The sequence below is a fragment of the Lonchura striata genome, chromosome 7 (genome assembly GCF_050655825.1).
Source record: "Lonchura striata isolate lonStrDom1 chromosome 7, ASM5065582v1, whole genome shotgun sequence".
Classification (NCBI taxonomy): domain Eukaryota; kingdom Metazoa; phylum Chordata; class Aves; order Passeriformes; family Estrildidae; genus Lonchura; species Lonchura striata.
Window position 1 is genome coordinate 20,008,176 of NC_140709.1, and position 17,727 is coordinate 20,025,902.

Consider the following 17,727-nt stretch of genomic DNA (forward strand, 5'->3'; position numbering starts at 1 on the left):
AATGTTAGGTTAGACGTCAAGAAAAGCTTTCTAATGGTAAGTTGAGTTAAACCCTGTGTAGATTACCTTGGAGAGTTGTGACAGCTTCATCACTGCAGGTCTTTAAAATCAGGTTAAGCAAATATATGGAAAAAAAAAATAGGTGTAGCTGATTTTTCTCTGAAAATGGGGGGTGACTTATGATTTGTCAAAAAATTTTAATGTTTTGTAAACACACAGTGATTTCTTGAACTGTAATATTTCTGTGCCAATGGGTTTGGCATTGCAAGCCAGCTTTTATAGCATCGTAGTGCCACCAGGGAGTAAGTATAGAAATTGATCTAGAGGAATTCTCCATGTGTCTGCTTTATTTGCAATAGCATTGTCACTGTGCCTGAAAAATGAGTGGGGTTCATTTCTCAACGGTTTGCTACAGCTGGAGGCCCATTGAAATAGCAAGCAATGTGGATTTACCTGCATGGGCACTGGTGGATTAGCACATAACCACAGTATTCTGTGTATCACTGAGAGATTAAACATTATTTCAGTCACATGAACACAAATTAATTTAGGAACTGGTTTGATGTTAAGTCTCCTGTTTCATATAAAAGATCTTCTGTCTTCTTCTGTGGTTTCTTTACTTGATCTGCAGGCTTCTTCTCACTAAAGTGAGGCTCACTCTGTCAGTCAACAACAAAACATTCCAAGAATTCTTTTGATTAAAAGGAAAAGAAAAATAATCACTATGTTGATGTGTTTCTATTCTTGATTGAAAGGGTTGCATCTCTACATTTTAAACCTATTTTTTTTCAGGATCTTCAGAAGAATGCCACTGGGTCTTGGTGATTTATTCCATTACACCCTTCCCATACTTCCTCCTTGGGTGATTTCAGTTTCTGTCAAGATCACATTGCAATTTCTTGTATAAGGCATCTTTTGAATATGAATTTTCATTTCTTTCCACAAGAAAAACTGGTATAAAGACATTCTGGTTTCCTTTAATAGCTTCACTTTCCTATTTTTAATCATAACAAATATTGAGATTATTGCTTGTGATGGAGATAGGAAATCTGCAATCCTTGTGGTGTGCAGTAGAATCGACAGGCCTGATTCTGATGTCACTCGAGCTTTTAATTACTTTACTGTTCCTAAGTTTAGTTACTAAGGATTTTTAAATGTGTAAATGAGAATTTGGGCACAATTTTTTAGTGTTTTTTCCCTTCTTCTCATCCCTTTGGAAAATTTCATCTACCCATACTGGAAGGATTGAATTAGTTCAATTCAATAAAATACTGCTTTTGCAAAATGAACGGTATTATTTCTAGTAGAATAACTAGTAGTGTCTCATTTAAATAATGAAAGTTAAAGTGCCATTACTCATAATGGACAGAGTAACTCCAAAACTAGATATATTTTCTCCAACATAAGTTAATCTCCATTACTAGATTTATGTTGCTATGGTTCAACTGCTTTCAGTGCAAAGGATAGTGAGTCTATACACTATACAGATGTGCAGACAGACCTTAAGAATCAATATTTCTTCTTTTTCCAATGTTTCTTGCTAATGGAGTGATTTATAGACAGTCTGTATGTGAAGAATGAGGCATATTATATAGCTCAGTAGCTAAACAGTCAGCAGCAAATTGGTGAGTTCCTGACTGAAACCAGGCCCATGAACCCAGATCTGCAGCTGATATCATGTTTTCAGAAGTATTCCCTGCCAGTGTGATTTTGTGGTGGGTTGACCTTGCCTGGCTGCCAGGTGTCCACCAAGCTGCTCTGCCATTCCCCATCTTGTCAGGACAAGGGAAGAAAAGTGCAATGAAAAGCTCAGGAGTAGCAGCTAGTAATCAAGTGCATACTTCTGGTAGCAGCAGTAATTCTGTGGAAGGTTGGGCTCCCTTGTGGCAAATACAACCCAAATTAGGATTGTTTTAATCAGAAACAAAGCATCACTGGCATCCTGACAGAGAGTTGGGGTTTAGGGGCTTCCAAATTCCAGAGGCTGATTTTTGCTAGCTTAATTTGTACAGAAGGGGAGTTGCTGATTTTTACCTTTGTGCTTTAAACAATTATATAAGGTTCTAGCTGTGGGACAGTTGTGTATTTTTTTAGAAGAAGACAGAGATTATTTTTATGCTGCTTATTTAGATCCAGATCCAAACCACTACAGAATCTGAATATTTAAATTTATATGATGATTCAGTCTGGTTTTGGCATTGTAGGCCATTTGCAACATACTGATCTGACAGAAATTTTTGATTTTGACATCCACCACAGTGATATTTGAGAATTATTCATCATTTTTACCTTGTATTTGACTTATTTTCAGAAATACTGGGGAAAAGGGGAGTGCATAATCTCAACAAATGCTTGAGGAAATTTTAGGGGAAAGTGGCAGGTTGTCTAACCAGTGCCACTAAATAAATTATTATCTAAATAATATATATACAAGATATATAGTAATAAAAAACTTTACAGATAATATAGTGTATGCATAAATGCAGTGTAAAATACAGTCCTAGACGTATGTTATACTTTCCACTTTAAGAAGTGTGCCAGTACTAAATGATAATGCATTTCTAAAATGGATCCCTTCATTTCCTCCAAGGAAAACACAAGTCTAAATTCAATTCACATTTTAGGAATAATGTTTTTCTTCTCTTTCTTTATGTCAAAGAATAAAGGGGGACTTAAATTCCCCTTACCTGACATGCAAGTCCAAAGTTCCCTCATGAAATTGAAACATTACAGAAAATATGAACATTTACCATGTTCATGAACTTCATTCTTTTAACAATGAAAAATTCTTTGTTTTAATCCCAGTTTGAGGACCATGAGCACACCAAATAATTTCTATTAACCTCATTTTTTTTGATCCACTAAATGAAATTGGTAGCATCTTTTTTGGTATTGCATAGCTGAAGATTCTGAAACAAGTTCTGTCTGAGTGGACTTTACTGTTGAAGAAATCCATTGACTTCAAAGGCCTGACAACAAGGATCATGGCCAGCAGAAGGTTTTTATGTTACTTCAATCAGCATTAATGAAGTAGGAGTTGACCTTTAATATTTTTATTGTGACATAATGTGATGGTAAAATAGTAACAGATATAGACAAAGAATGTAAGACATCTTACTTCTTGCTCTGTCCTTAACTCACATGTGTTTCACTTCTTCCTCATCCATCAAATTTTGAGTGTCTAAGTTTGAATTCTCTGAAAATAGCTGTTCATAGCCCTGGGAAAAAATATTTAATGTAAAATCTTAGCAAATTAATACATTACTTCAATTTTGTTTAATTCTCATAAAATAATTTTACACATCTGCACAGACACACACATTTTTAATGACAAATTCATTGCTCATAACCTGTTGCTGTGTTTTAACAGTGTGCACTTTCTTAGAAATGGGACTGCTCTGGTTTTTTTTCTGAATTGGTTGTATGTGCATATTTAGAAATTGGGGAAGGGAGAAAAGGGAAAATCAACAAAAAAAGTGTGTATGCCAGTAAACCTTTTGTAAGAGTGAAGAAATTACAGTATTTAAACTAATTTTTTTCTTTTTCTTTGCTTTTAGGCAACAAACCAGTAACCAGTCTTCTCCCATGGTGCCTGATTTTCTTGACAAACAAACTAAAAAGGTAGTACTAAGTTTATATTCTAAAACAACATCCCCTTATAACTTCAAATTCCTGAGTCTACAGTTCTGCAATGTGTTCATGTCTGCTTGGCATAACCATCGGAACATGAAACCGTTAGTGATGTTTTGAAGTCTTTGAGACAAAAGCCTGCTTGCTAAGAACTTTAGTTCTGTAGAGAGACAGGGAGGTACAGTGAATAAGAGAATCAAAAAGCTGGAAATTTGCTGCTGAGAATAAATGCTAGCTGCTCCCTGAGGTGATTTGTCTGTGCACTTCACTTTCTACAGATGTTAGAGACTCTTTTTTAGTAAGGACCTGAGGTTCTTTGGTAGCACTTTGATATCCTGCTCGAATTCAATATGTGAAATGGAGGAGTCGCTCTGTGACTTGGAGCACAGCATAGTCTTTGAAGTCTGATCCAATTTTTGCTGCTTACCATTTGATGTTGAAAGGATGAAATGGAGAAAATGTACAGTTTTTGCCAGTAACTCTGCTGAGCATATGTAAGATTAAAAAAACAAAATCCCTTGGATGATGTACTTAGAAATGTTAAGCAGATTAATACCTTCCTATAGCTTTTTCTAAAGATACAAATTAACTATGAGAGCAAATCAGCATACAGTGCATGCTATGATTTAACTGCGTGAGGAAAAGGGATAAATAAGTTAAATGGAAAAAAGTAAACAAATGTTTGTGACATGGGTGCTAAGTCAGTGTTGCTGAAAGCCACAAGAATCTTGTGTTACTTAAATCTAGCATTAGATGTTGCAGAGAGCCTTCAAAAATAGCAAGTTGCTCTCTATGAGATCACAGCTGTAAGTTACCATAAGCAAGTGAAATCAATACATTTCTTTGTGCCTAAACCAGCATTCTTTATTCCAGAATAATTTGGATGAGATTTCTGCTTCTCCATTTATTCTAAAACATTCATTTGAAACTAATGATTCACAATCAATTAGCCAATCCCAGACAGTTGCAGACCATCAGTTCTCAAGTCTCTTAACATCCTGTAAAAAAGGAGGTAAGAAATAATAAAGTAGCAGAGATATTTTATATACTGCTTATAAGCTATATGTTGCCAACATGTAATTTGCTTTATATATTGATGAGATCATTTAACAATCCTTTGAAAGGCAGGAAACATAACAGAAAAACTTTCTTCTACACTTCTACACTTCTACATTTTCACTCTGGAAATATGAAAGAGTCCTTAAGTATCTGCATTACAGAGGCAAAAGTAAAATGATTTTTAAAATACACCTTCTGTTAAAAATGTCATTGCTAATCTCAAAATACCCTTTTAATGAAATCAAATCTACCTTCAAGAGCTTCAGCTTTTCTTTGCCTTCCAACCTCAGAAGTCTAAGACGGTAATGAAATCTCCCACGTTGGGCAGAATGAAAGACACCTAGTTTGTTCACATACACAAAGTTTCAATCAGCAACATGGGAACATTGCAATAATTCTACAATTTATGCAGTGCAATTTTTTTCTTTTATTTGCTGTTATGTTACTTTTGCCATGTTCAGCAAGAGTTTAAAAACTTAAAATAAAACATTTTGACATTTTTTGAATTTTACCTGTTTTATCTTTGGATATTCCAGGAAATCATTACCTATCGGAATACTTTTCTCTTATCATGAGTTTTATAATGATCTTATCTTTGCAAATCCATGAATGCAGACTTTATTACTAGACTGTAAGAATAACTTTCACAGTTTAAGATTAAGTAGGTTGATAATATGATATCTGTAATCAGAGCCAAAATGTATATGATAGGAAATTAATTTCCAGATTAATACTGAAAATTAGTTGTTTATAATGTTGTGCTATTAATTAACATTACTATTTATTTATTTAATGGGACACCTTTCATCTTGTAAATCTACAAATATTTATCTGAATAATTAAGCCCTAATCCTGCAGTTTATATGTTTAAATTTTACAGAGTTCGGTAAAACAATTTACAATGTAAGGGTAAGAAGATAGGTATTTATAGGGACTTTGTTCTGTTAATTGAATGTTTTTCCTCTTTTAAACTGGCATAACGTGCTTTCCATGCTAAAAAGAGAATAGTATATAAACAGAGCAGATTGAGAAATCCATTCTTCCCTCTTCATGCATTTCAGTCCATATGGGTTTTGAATCCGTAGTGTGGAACTGCAGGGGAAGTTTGCATTGCTATCTTAAATTATTGCATGTTAAACAATAAACCTGTCAAACAGAAATATCTTCATTGCAGCAAATCCTCTTGGGGGAAGCAGTCAGGGCCCAAATCCATCATCTTTACTCTCACTGCATATTGTATGTTGTTATCTTGCAACTGGTCTCCTTGAAATCAAAGATCTTGTATCTGAGGTAAAACAATAAGAGTAAAACTGGCAGAATTACACCCTTAGCAAACACAATTCAGAACCATTACCTGGTAGTTTGGAGTGTCTTCAAAAATATGAAATGATAAAAGAACAAAATTTGAAGAGGAGATAAATGCAACATTGATCCTAACTATTGAAGAGACATCTATATTTAAATGAATAAGCATGCAAATACAGATAAGTAAGGAATTTGCTAGTTAAGCATGAAAATATTCAGATAGATGATCATATAAATCACACTTCAGTGAGTAACTATTAGGGAAGTAAACCTGGTGAAGAATAGTAACCTCTTTGAGTGCTTTTAAAAGCGCAGCTTGCATACAGAGATGCAGATGCTTTCACCTGGTGCTCAGTCTGTATTCAGCCCTAATGTATGAAGTACACTTTTAAGCAGGTAGTATTTTTACACCTACTGTGAAAACCAAGTGAAATAGGAAATGTCTCTTTGGAACAAGAAAGCACATATAAAAATGTATGAGCTTTACAATTTCGGGTGATACTACATAAGCTGCTATTCACACTAAAAAGCTGCCCGCTAGGTAGTCCAAACAATGCAGAGACTGTTATTTTTCATAGTGAAACATTTTTCTGCAATGTTAGAGACTGATTTTTAATTCTCTGGAAGTTACATTACAGACAACACTAGTCTGCCAGCTTGGTGATGCTTGGACCTGAAATACAAAGGGCAATGGGGAAGGGAATGTGACAGATTTCTGCACTGGTCCATGACCAGTTATGAAGCAGTGTTGGTGTTTGCTTAAGCAGGAAGTCTGTGTGCATTCTTAAGCACAAAAGGAAGGACAGGCTGCTCATTTGTCTTGAGGTCTTAGTAGGTGAGGGTTTAGTTCAGTCAAGAGGGGCAGAACACAAAAGGACAAAGTGGTTGATATGAGTTTGCGTGTTTTTGTATTAATTTGGCAGTCTATTCTCCCATATCTTGTTGTCTGGCTGTCTAATAGCACAGGCTGCCTGTTCTTAATAACAGATTGACAAAGGAAGAATAGAGAAGGAAATTTCCACAAAAATCATGCCAAGACTATCTATATTCTGTATTTAATACAGAGACAAAAACCTCTTTTTCACATCAAAAGCCTTCTCACTAGTTCATAGAAAGATGGAGCAGTATGGCCAAACCGCAAGCACAGCAAGTGCATGCATGTGCTGTGGTTCTATAGAGTCACAGGGGCTGGTTTTACACTGCGCAGAGTGGAAGACATTCCCCTGCGCTCTGCCAGAGCACTGGGGCAAGACCAGTAACAGTGCTGAGAATTCCCTCCAGTGTTTCTGCTGTGACACCATGCTAGGGCAGAGAGTCCAGTCATTAGTAACAATTAAGCCAGAAGTTAATTATTCTAGTCACAATATAGTACTGAAGGAATCAAAATAATATAATCTCCAGAGGCCAAGTAGTGGTATTCCCATGGATGAGATAGATAGTGAGAATGTTTGAAAATATTAATGAAGAGTGCTTCATAGGGAATTGACCAATGTAACTTTGCTTCAAAGGTAAATGTGACAGATTTTCTGAGATGCAAAGGAAATATATTTGCAAAAGGAAAGCTAATATCAAAGCTCTGCATTGACCAAACAATGATGTAATTTTTTATGCTTAGCACAATATTTTGAACAAGTGAGAAAATACACAAATAGTCTCTGGCCGTGGACATTCGCTTGTGGGAGAACAATGCGACTTATGGATATGTTCAGTTTATACCTTGCAACCCACATTGCAATGCTGAAACTTTGTGAAAAGTAGAGAAATTTGCCAGGATTCTGTGAGATCTGGAAGTATAGTCTTCAGTGTTGTCTACATCCACAGTCAGAGGCATTGAATAGTCCATTTCATTAAAGTCTTTGATTTTAGATTCTTTAACGTTTTCTATTTTCAAAACTAGTGGAAATTAGGGCTTGGCATGTTTCAAGCTGGAGTCCCATTAGTCAGTGACCCATTTTTAATGTTTTTCTTGCAATAAGTATTTTTTTTTATTTTGATAATTTTTTCTCTTCCTTTCTGGTAAACCAATCATAAAATGGGATTTGGTGAATGTAGCTTTGCTGGCTTTGGAGAAATGTATGAAGTCACTGGGTTTTGCAGTGATGGAGGACAAGCATATAATTAAATATATCAAGTTACTGCTTGATGAGGAGGAAGGCTGCTGCCCACCTTGCTCACTGTGGACAAGTTTTAGTAGGGGCATTGTGGGCATGGGAGACATTCTTTTCAAAATGTTACTCTGTGGTTGTCATCACACAGATGATAATTACAGGTTCATCACCCTAAACAAGAAATGTAAAATAATGATGACTTCATTAGAAGTTGAGATTTAACTCCAGTTTTAAGTAAGTGTTCCAACTTTAATGCTAAGAAGCATGATCCTGTTAAAATACCCAAGCCAAAAAGAATAGTGGCTTGGATGTTTGATCTTTGCTTCAGAGTACAGTGTTCTTTGTGGCAGACTTTATTATTGAAAATACTTTTAAACTGCCTCAATCTAAAGTCTTGATTCAATGTCTTGTACTTTCAAGGGAAAGGTGCTTAAATGTAGAGAAGCATGTTACACTACATGGTAGATAAATGTAGTAGAGTTTTAACTCTGGTCTCATTTATTCCTATTTTTACATTTTTTGAAAAAAGTTAACGGCTATGGCAAAGCAATAATCAGCAGTTACTTGGAGGGGCAGTTTTTATCCTTGGATTCACAGAAATGCAATATCCCAATGCAGTAGGTATAGTAAAGAACAGGCAGTATCTCACACAAAATGTGGTATCAAGATCTGTGTGCCTTGTAATGAAAGATGCCACTTGACTTTGTGCAAGTAGAGAGAGATGAATTCAAGCCGTTCAGCTGTTTGTGTAACTCAGCTTCCTGTTTGATTTCATTGTAACAAAACTTCCTTCCTAAGTAAAAGCCACTGCTACATGATGTAGTGTGAAATACTGCATGGACTTTCAACTACTTGTGACTGGCAGATGGGATGATATTGACACATAATGCCATTCCTTTCAGAATCCTATCATTCAGGAATTTAAAGGAAAAAATTTGTAATCTATCTAGAATTACTTTTGGTTGTTTAAGCAGGAGTTTCATTTCATCATTTTTAAGCTCTCCACTGAGACTAATCTTACACTGAGGGAATACAAATAGTGAAAAACTTGACTGTAGTCAGTAAAATCATAACAGTGAGCAGAATCGTGTCTCTTGGTTATAAAAAAAAAATACATGAAAATTTTTCTTCATATCTGGGATTTAGGGGAGTTTGGGGCAAAATATTTGGTTTTGTTCCAGGTGATTTTTCTGAGTGGGTCAGGTTTGAGTTGGTCATTGTTTTGCAAATAAAATAGCATGATCCCAGGACAGTTTAAGCATTACAAGGAACTCTAAGAAGGCCACATTAGTGTTATATATTATGATCAGATTGTGTTGACTATGCTGTAGCTCTGTGTGAGGCCCGTGAGATCTCCGTAGTATTCTCCTACAACATACCACACTGTAACAGACAAATTACTATTAGCCATGTTGCAGCTGAAGGCTCCAACAGAGAAGTTGCTGATGTGGTATGTTGTATAATGAATTTCCAGTGAAAATATTCTACTAGTGTTCTGTGGTTTTTGAACCAAAATCTGACTGGGCATGTGCAGGATAAAAAGTGGCTTCTTCTTATTTTTTCCTAAAAGAATGTCACTGGATTACTGATCTCATCACACCTGGGATAAATGCTTTGGGCTTAGTAAATGGAAATCATGTTTCCAGATAATTCATTTTATCTTGCAAATGTATAAGTAAAATTCCGCATAAGAAAATACTTTTTACGATCTCTCTTAAGAAAATAAGCAGGTAGTAAGGCCATGTCTCAAAGCAGTAATTATTGTTAAGAGAGTGATGGAGACTGGTGCTGCACCCACTTTGTGTCTGGTCACTAGTGGTGTCCCCCAGGGATAAGTGTTGGATCCAGTCCTGTTTAATATCTTTACTGGTGATCTAGAAGAGGAGATGGAGTCTACCATGAGCAGATTTGCAGACAACACCAAGTTTGGTCAGAGTGTCAATCTGCTGGAGGGCAGGAAGGCCCTGCAGAAGGACCTGGACAGGCTGGCTCGATGAGCATGAAGTTCAACATGACCAACTGCTGGGTCCTACAAACTGGCCACAACAGCCCCATGCAGTGCTACAGGCTGGGGACAGAGTGCTGGAAAGTGGCCAGTGGGAAAGGGCTTGGGGGTGATGGTAGACAGCAGCTGAACAAGAACCAGTGTGTGCCCAGGTGGCCAGGAAAGCCAGGGGCATCCCGGCCTGTATCAGGAATAGTGTGGCCAACAAGGCCAGGACAATGGCTGTCCCCCTGTACTCAGCACTGGTGAGGCCACACCTCGAGTGCCGTGTCCAGTTCTGGGCCCCTCAGTTCAGAAAGGACATTGAGGCGCTGGAGCAGGTCCAGAGAGGGGCAGTGAAGCTGGTGAAGGGTGTGGAGAGCGAGTCCTGTGAGGAGCAGCTGAGAGAGCTGGGGGTGTTTAGCTTGGAGAAGAGGAGGCTCAGGGAGACCTTATCAGTCTCTACAACTCACTGGAAGGAGGGTGTAGCCAGGTGGAAGTCAGCCTCTTCTCCCAGGAAACCAGCAACAGGATAAGAGGTCATAGTTTTAAGCTGTGCCAGCAAAGGTTTATGTTGGACATTAAGAAGAATTTCTTCAGAGCAAGAGTGATTAAACATTGGAATGGACTGCCCAGAGAAGTGGTGGAGTTACTGTCCCCAGAGACTGAACGTGGCACTCAGTGCTATGGTCTATTGACAAGGTGGTGTTCAGGCATAGGCTGGACTCAATCTCAGAGGTCTTTTCCAACCTAGTTGATTCTGTGATTGTGTTTCTATCATTATAGGAAAGGATATTCACCTTTCTAGGTTTGCGAGGCTGCATGGTTATGTAGATGGACACTTCTGGTGAGGCTGGTACTGTGCATTGCAATACACATGGTGGGACCCTGCAGGAGCCCCCAGGAAGAATCATCACCTCCCACCCAGTGGAAATCCTGAATTTTCACTTTCTGGAATTTCTGGAGCCTTTCAGCTTCATTAGCCATTAGGCTGAGAAACAGTAACTCATTTTCAGGATTTCAGTTCTTAACCATATAAATTAGTGTGAATTTAGAAAATATAACTGTAAACATACATAACATCAGTTGCACTTTTCTTGGCCTTGTGTAAATTTTTCAGCTGAGACTTGCAGTGATGCTGTTTGCATTCTGAACTGATTCACTCATCAATGGCTTCTGTTAAATCTTTTGCTACTCTGTAATGGCATGATATGCAGCCTGAATTTTGCCAAAGTATCAGACCAACAAATCTGAATAGAAATTGGCTGTTCATAAATCTTTCTTTACTGCACAGCTTCTTAATTGTTTTTTTCCCCTCCAACAGGCAAAGACACAAACAGTGGCAAGTGATAAATACAAGCTTTGATTTGTTAAACACATGTTAGCTCTATGTTTAGCCCTAGGCAGTGAATTTCATTATAGGCTGGTTTACTTCTGGATTCGTTATTGTGATTGCTTCCAATGCGAAAAGATTTGACCTGCAGCCATGACTGATTAGTATCAGAGGTGAGAGATAAAATAAGATGCAAGTAAACTGCAGAGATAAATTGCAATAGAGTTCTCCAGAGACAACTCAGTACTTGTTCTATATAAAACAAGTTGAAAATTCAGCTTGTAATGACTGCATTGTGATAAAAATGGATTGCAGAACTCTCCCATTGAAATATCAAAAAATATAGTAAGAAATCCAAGAAATTTAATGGAATTAAATAAGTATATGATAATGCTGTGCCAAAACCCTGTAGGTTTTAATAGGGGTTCAATTTCTCCTCTTAACCTGTAATATCCTGATCTAAGCTGCTGTTTCCCTGCTCTTTGTCTTCATTTTCTATTCACAACATACAGATTTGTTTGAACACTTCTTTTGGTTGTATCTTTATGAGTAGTTGTTTTTTGTCATGCAGCACTTCACTGTCCTGTTGTTATTGTTTGAAAATTCTTTTAAGTATTCCCTATCAGTCTTATTTTTGTTACTTTGTCACAGTTACTAGTGGTCTAAATCAGCAGCATATCTCAGATGACTGATGTACTCTGGCATATAGTGTTGCTCCTAATTCATTATTCTTCTGTTTCTAAAAAAAGCCACACCATTTTTTTAAGTAAACTTTTTTAGTGTAAAATGCAGTGAAAATAAGTATAATAATATTTTCATGATGGTTTTTATTCCCAATTTGCAGAATTTTTAAACTTTTTCTCACATCAGAAAATTTTAGATAATTTCTTTATTTCTGGGTATTTTGTAAGAAAAAGTCTAAGACTGTTAATAGTTTGGTTTTATAGAGCTATGATTTAATCTGCTAGCTGTATGTTGCCAAACAATTTCTCAGTGTTTGCTGGTATTTAAAAATCTGAATTCACTCTATTGAATTCCCCACACTGAGTAGTAATAGCTGAATTTCACATCTTTCTAGAAGATATTGCATGCTTTCACAGATAATTTTTGTTGTTCTTCATAGATACTGTGAAGAGATAACATGCTAGTAAAACAGTAACATAATTAATGTGATGTTGGAGAATGTTACATGAAGTGTGTGAGATAGTTCAAAAAGTACCATAATGAATTAAATTCTAATGTATTTTATAAGGGTTTGGATTTTTTTTTCCTCTGTTCTAAATTTGAGTTATTATTCTAGTAGATTGTGGTTAGCTGCTGAAAATCATATACAGCTCAGCAGAAACCCAAACCATGGCATGTAAAATGCATGGTTAATCAATGCAAATTAAAAAAAAAACAAACTGAAATATCTCTGACAAGTAAAGGATAGATACCGAGGACAAAATGTTTGCAACCACATATGTGAAGATATAGATACTACAAGTTACTCATAGATACAGTTTGATAAATAGGTATTCCGTTCACTAAATCATTAACTGGTTCTGAGGCATTTGGGTGGAAAAAAAAATGCCTCACATGACTTACTCATTAGCTCTGCTCATGACAATGATTCTATTACTTGGCTGTCCATCATTACTTCTCTCTACTCACTAGAAGTATTTTGTATTTCAGCTATCTCATGGATAACCTCAGATGATTCTAATGATTAGGCAGAGTAAAGTGATAGCCAATACTAGCTCGTTGCAGTAATTGTGAGCTTCCAGAGCTCTTTTCTGACCCCAGGCAAGGATAATCTTTCTTGAGGATCTTCCTTGCTTATGGAGATAATTACAGGAAAAAGTTGTTGTGCTCAAGAGTTGGCAGTACAGCAGAAAAATAGTGCTACACCCACACCTTCCTGGCTTATAACACCTTTCCCCCAAGGGAAGGTCAGAGTAGCAAAATCACAGGAAGTATTGTTACTAATACCACTGGGAAAATCAGGAGCTGCTTTCATCTGTGTGGTCAGGCAGGCAACAAGCATATCTGAATCGTAACACAACATGTATAAAACAAGGGTTTTATGAATTCTAATATTTACTTTCCTAAAAATACCTCAGTACCTTTTCTTTGTCCTTAAGGTTAGTCCTGCCTTGTATATATGAAAACATAGGCAATGAACAAAGTGAGAAGGCAAGAAGCACAACTATGTAATTACTAAGTATTGCCTCTTGCTTGTCAGGTTGGTCTGCCCTACCAGGCTAAGTCTGACAGGGAGAATTCAGACATGACTAACAAGCTGAATAGCAATAAGAATACCCATGAAGATTTAATCAGCTTTAATAGGTCCTTCTTCATCTGATTGTCTTACACTTTATTGGGAATCAAATATAAATTATGAGTGTGATTGCCTAGTACTAAAAAATTGGAAAGTTGTGCCAGCTCTTTACCTTCAGTTGCAGGTACTTTTTGTCCCAGGAAGAGCGTCTTCGATTCTTTGTCTGTGGCTTTGTGAGTGCAGTGCTGTTCTTGGGACTTTGTCTCACCAATGTGTTAATGTTGCCGCCTGCAAACACACAAAAATCACAGTCAAAATAATACATTGTTCCAGCCTCTTTTTGCAGTTCTGGGATTTGCAAACACCAAAATGCCCGGCAGCAAACTGGTGCAATCGTTTTTTCTACATTCTTTTAATGCTGTTTTTTACTGCATATTCTTAGTCACGATAAAGAGCATGACTATCAAATGAATAACAGCAAACTTGTCAGTTTTAAAGGGCTTATTTGGAAAGAAAAGAAAAAAACAAAGCAACAAGTAAGTTTTCTGCAACTCTAAAAAAAAAAACAAGAGCTAATTTTAGCAGCAGCATAGGTAGAGTTTCAAAAACTAAGAACAACTAGTTGGTATAGTTAAAAATTGCTTATAGGGGTATTTGTGTAACAAAAATCTTTGACCTGTTGATTTGTTTTCCAAGACAGGAGAATTCAGGTCTGCATACTGTCTCGTCTAATGTCCCAAAAGGGCACAGGAACAAGATTCCACTTTGGTCTAATCCCTCATATTTTGCTCATCAGACTTTGAGACTAAGTGATATAAATTTCTTTCATCTCTTTGTTGTCCATGTGCTTCCAATTAATATTTCATTCATAAGAAACTGATAAATTGGAAGTTCTTAATCTCCTCACAAGGATTTCCCCTTGCAATGGTATTCAGAACAGCTGTAAATTCAAGTTTATAGTATATATCAGTTTTCTGACTGCATATCCAGGCTCACACTTTGTGTCTTTTGATCATTGATTTAGGGGGAAAGAAGGGTAAATTCCTCAGCTTCATATCCAAAGGAGCTTAACTGCTTTAGAAAAATTAAATTTTGCATGACTATATATAGGTACTCTTATTTGTAATCTGTAGTCTACTTTAAAACATTCCCTGGGAAGAACATAGTCATCAGATAGCCATAGGCAGACATGTCTCAGGGCATTGCAAATTAAGTAGGATTTTCATTATTGTCTTTCATCATCATAAGCAACTTACAACCTAGCGCTTTCAAAATCAGATTGCCTACATGGTAGTAGCATGCCACACAAACTAATCATTGCCACAAATTGAAGAAAATCACTGTTAATTCACAGAACTCTTTCTTCTTGTCCCACCCACAGAATAAATATGCAAAGGCAGAAAGCATCTGCCAATTTTCTCCTTAAATTCTGTAACTTGTTTGTGGAATTGTAGTCACTTGTGGTGTGACTTGCTAGGAGAAAAAAAAAAGAGAGAAAAAAAGAGGAACCAATCTAATCTTTTTTTTGAAAGTGATTATAACAGTAAGGCAGAAAATGCTGACCATGGTGGATTAAACCATGCAGAACTTCACATGTAGGGAAAATGTGTGACAGACATGGACAGACATCATAGAATTAAAACCAAGCCAGAAGTGGAGTGAAGAGGGAATATGCCATCAAAGAAGAAAACCTGTGCAGACAAGCACAATAGAGAAAGAAGCAAATGGTATGAAAAATGAAAAATATACCGTTCAATTTCAGTAAGAACAGAAGGCTTGGTAGCCTTGGTAAGTGTCCTGCTGTTTTCCATGGCATTTTTTTACTCCTATCTAGTTTTTCAGAGAAAAGTGTAATTCTAGTTTAGAGCATTTGAAAGGAGAATTACAGTTCGTTCTGTTTTAAAACGCAACATCTTTTTGAATGGCAACACTTACCAACAATTTCCTTTTGATGTACTGCCCATATTATTGCATCACAGTTCGCAGTGCTTTATATCATTAGCAACATCGTTTTTTGTTATGCTTAGGAACATAAAGAAATAAAATAAAATAAAAATAAAGAGACCAGATGAAATAAGGTAAATCTTCCTTTTTGTAAGAACAACCTTTTCTTCAGTGACCCTTTTTATTTTCTGTTTTGGAAGCTAACCAAACCAACCAAACAAAAAAAAAGGTAACAAAGGATGTAAATATCTATCATCTGATCAGGAGAAGAGACAAGGTAGAATACAGTTCTCCAGATAGTACAGTGAGTTACACAATTAATTCTGCCTTAAAACTGGATTCCAGAAGTTAACTGAGACAGGAGGAATTGAGATTACCCCTGCTGGATTTCTAGGGTTTACAGTCTTACATTCTGTATTGCACTATCACATCCATTGCAACTGTATGACCATGATGTTTTTGTCTTTGCAGACAAGGACTGAAGACAGTTTCAGGTTTATTTCATAATGTTATTTTTAATTCCTCTGCTTGTGCCCATCTCCATATTCAGTGTTGGACCTAAGCAAAAGTTTTATATTTTTTAATTTAATGATGTTTAGTGTCAGGCCTAAATTCATTAATCTGTGACTTCATGACCTATGATTAAACCTATGACTTTATGACTCTTAACCTATGAGAAGGACTTGAGGGTTCTCATGGATGAATAGCTGAACATCAGCCAACAGTGTGTACTTGCAGCCCAGAAGGCATGGCTCCATCAAAAGAAGAGTGACCAGCAGGTCAAGGAAGGGGATTTTTTTCTTCTACTCCGCTCTCATGAGGCCCCACCCAGAGTGCTGTGTTCAGCTCTGGGGTCCTCAGCACAGGAAAGTCATGGACATGCTGGAGTCCATAGGTGGCCATAAAGATGGTGAGAGGGCAGGAACACCTCTTCTACTAAGGCAGTCTGGGAGAGCTGGGGTTATTCATCCTGAAAAGAGGCTTCAGGGAAGCCTCATTGCAGCCTACCAGTACTTTAAGGGAGCTTGGGAAAAAGAGGGAGAGCAACTTTTTGCATGGGCAGATAGCAGTAAGAGAAGGGGGAACCATTTTAACTAAAAGAGGATAGATTTAGATTAGAAGTTAGAAAGTTCTTTACTCAGATTGTGGTGAGACACTGAATAGTCTGCCCAGAGAAGTTTTTGGTGTCCTATGCCTGGAAGTGTTCAAGGTCAGGTTGCACAGAGCCCTGAGCAATCTGGTCTGATGGGTGACATCCCTGCACATGGCCAAAGATTATAACTAGATGATTTTAAAAATCCTTCCAGACCAAGCTTTCTATGATTCTATGGCTTTCTGCATCTTATCTATCTTTCCAAATATAATGGAATGTTGACATGAGCTTTAAAACAAGTTCACACTCTTCTAGAGCTTCTTGTGGTAGCTTCCTGATGTCTTGTGATTATGCAGGATCATCCACAGCAGAGGATGTGGATGTACCTTGCTTTCTGGACATAATTATTTAAATGTAACAGCTTTCACTTCTATTGGTAATTGTTTCTGAGAACCAGAAGCACATTTATTATTTGAGTTGACAATTTAGGATCAATATTTAAGGTCAGCCTTTACCAGTGGGTTATCAAGATCTTTTATTCCTTGTTGCTGAATGAGTGTGTCCCAGATTAATCTCTGGGTAAAGCCTTTAGCTAGTGAAGTAATAATGCAAAAAAAAAAAGACTTACTGGAAAAAAAAAAAAAAAACAACACCTTTATTTGTGTTCTTATGTTCTTTCTTTACGCTCTGTTAAAAAATGAAATAAAATTAGTGGCAGATGACATACATATTCCCTCAATATTGTCAAATTCTGCAAATAAGAAATTCCAGGAATAAGAGCGCCATTGTCTGGTTTTAGATTTGTAGTTGCTTTACTGTAGTCAGAAAAAAGCCAAACTCATGAAATACATATGCTCTGTAAGACAGCTGAATTTAACTGTAAAGGAGTAAGAGTTGTGTTTACCATGTCCTTTGCGAGTCAACTGGAAAATTGCAAGTGCTGGGTTGATGCAGGACAAATGTCTCTCATAACCTCTGAAAAGGTACAGCAGAGGAAGATGTCCTCCTATC

General features: G+C 36.8%; 1 protein-coding gene across 7 annotated transcripts in view; it reads left to right on the forward strand.

Moving 5' to 3' along the window:
- The window catches only part of MYO3B (myosin IIIB), a 197,044-nt gene that overhangs the window by 148,924 nt on the left and 30,393 nt on the right, over positions 1 to 17,727 (forward strand). For all 7 annotated transcript variants that reach the window (XM_085584410.1, XM_085584406.1, XM_085584405.1 and 4 more), the window contains 2 exons: positions 3,558 to 3,621; positions 4,504 to 4,642. In XM_085584410.1, coding sequence (XP_085440536.1) covers positions 3,558 to 3,621; positions 4,504 to 4,642 — 203 coding nt within the window. The remainder of the gene's footprint in view (positions 1 to 3,557; positions 3,622 to 4,503; positions 4,643 to 17,727) is intronic.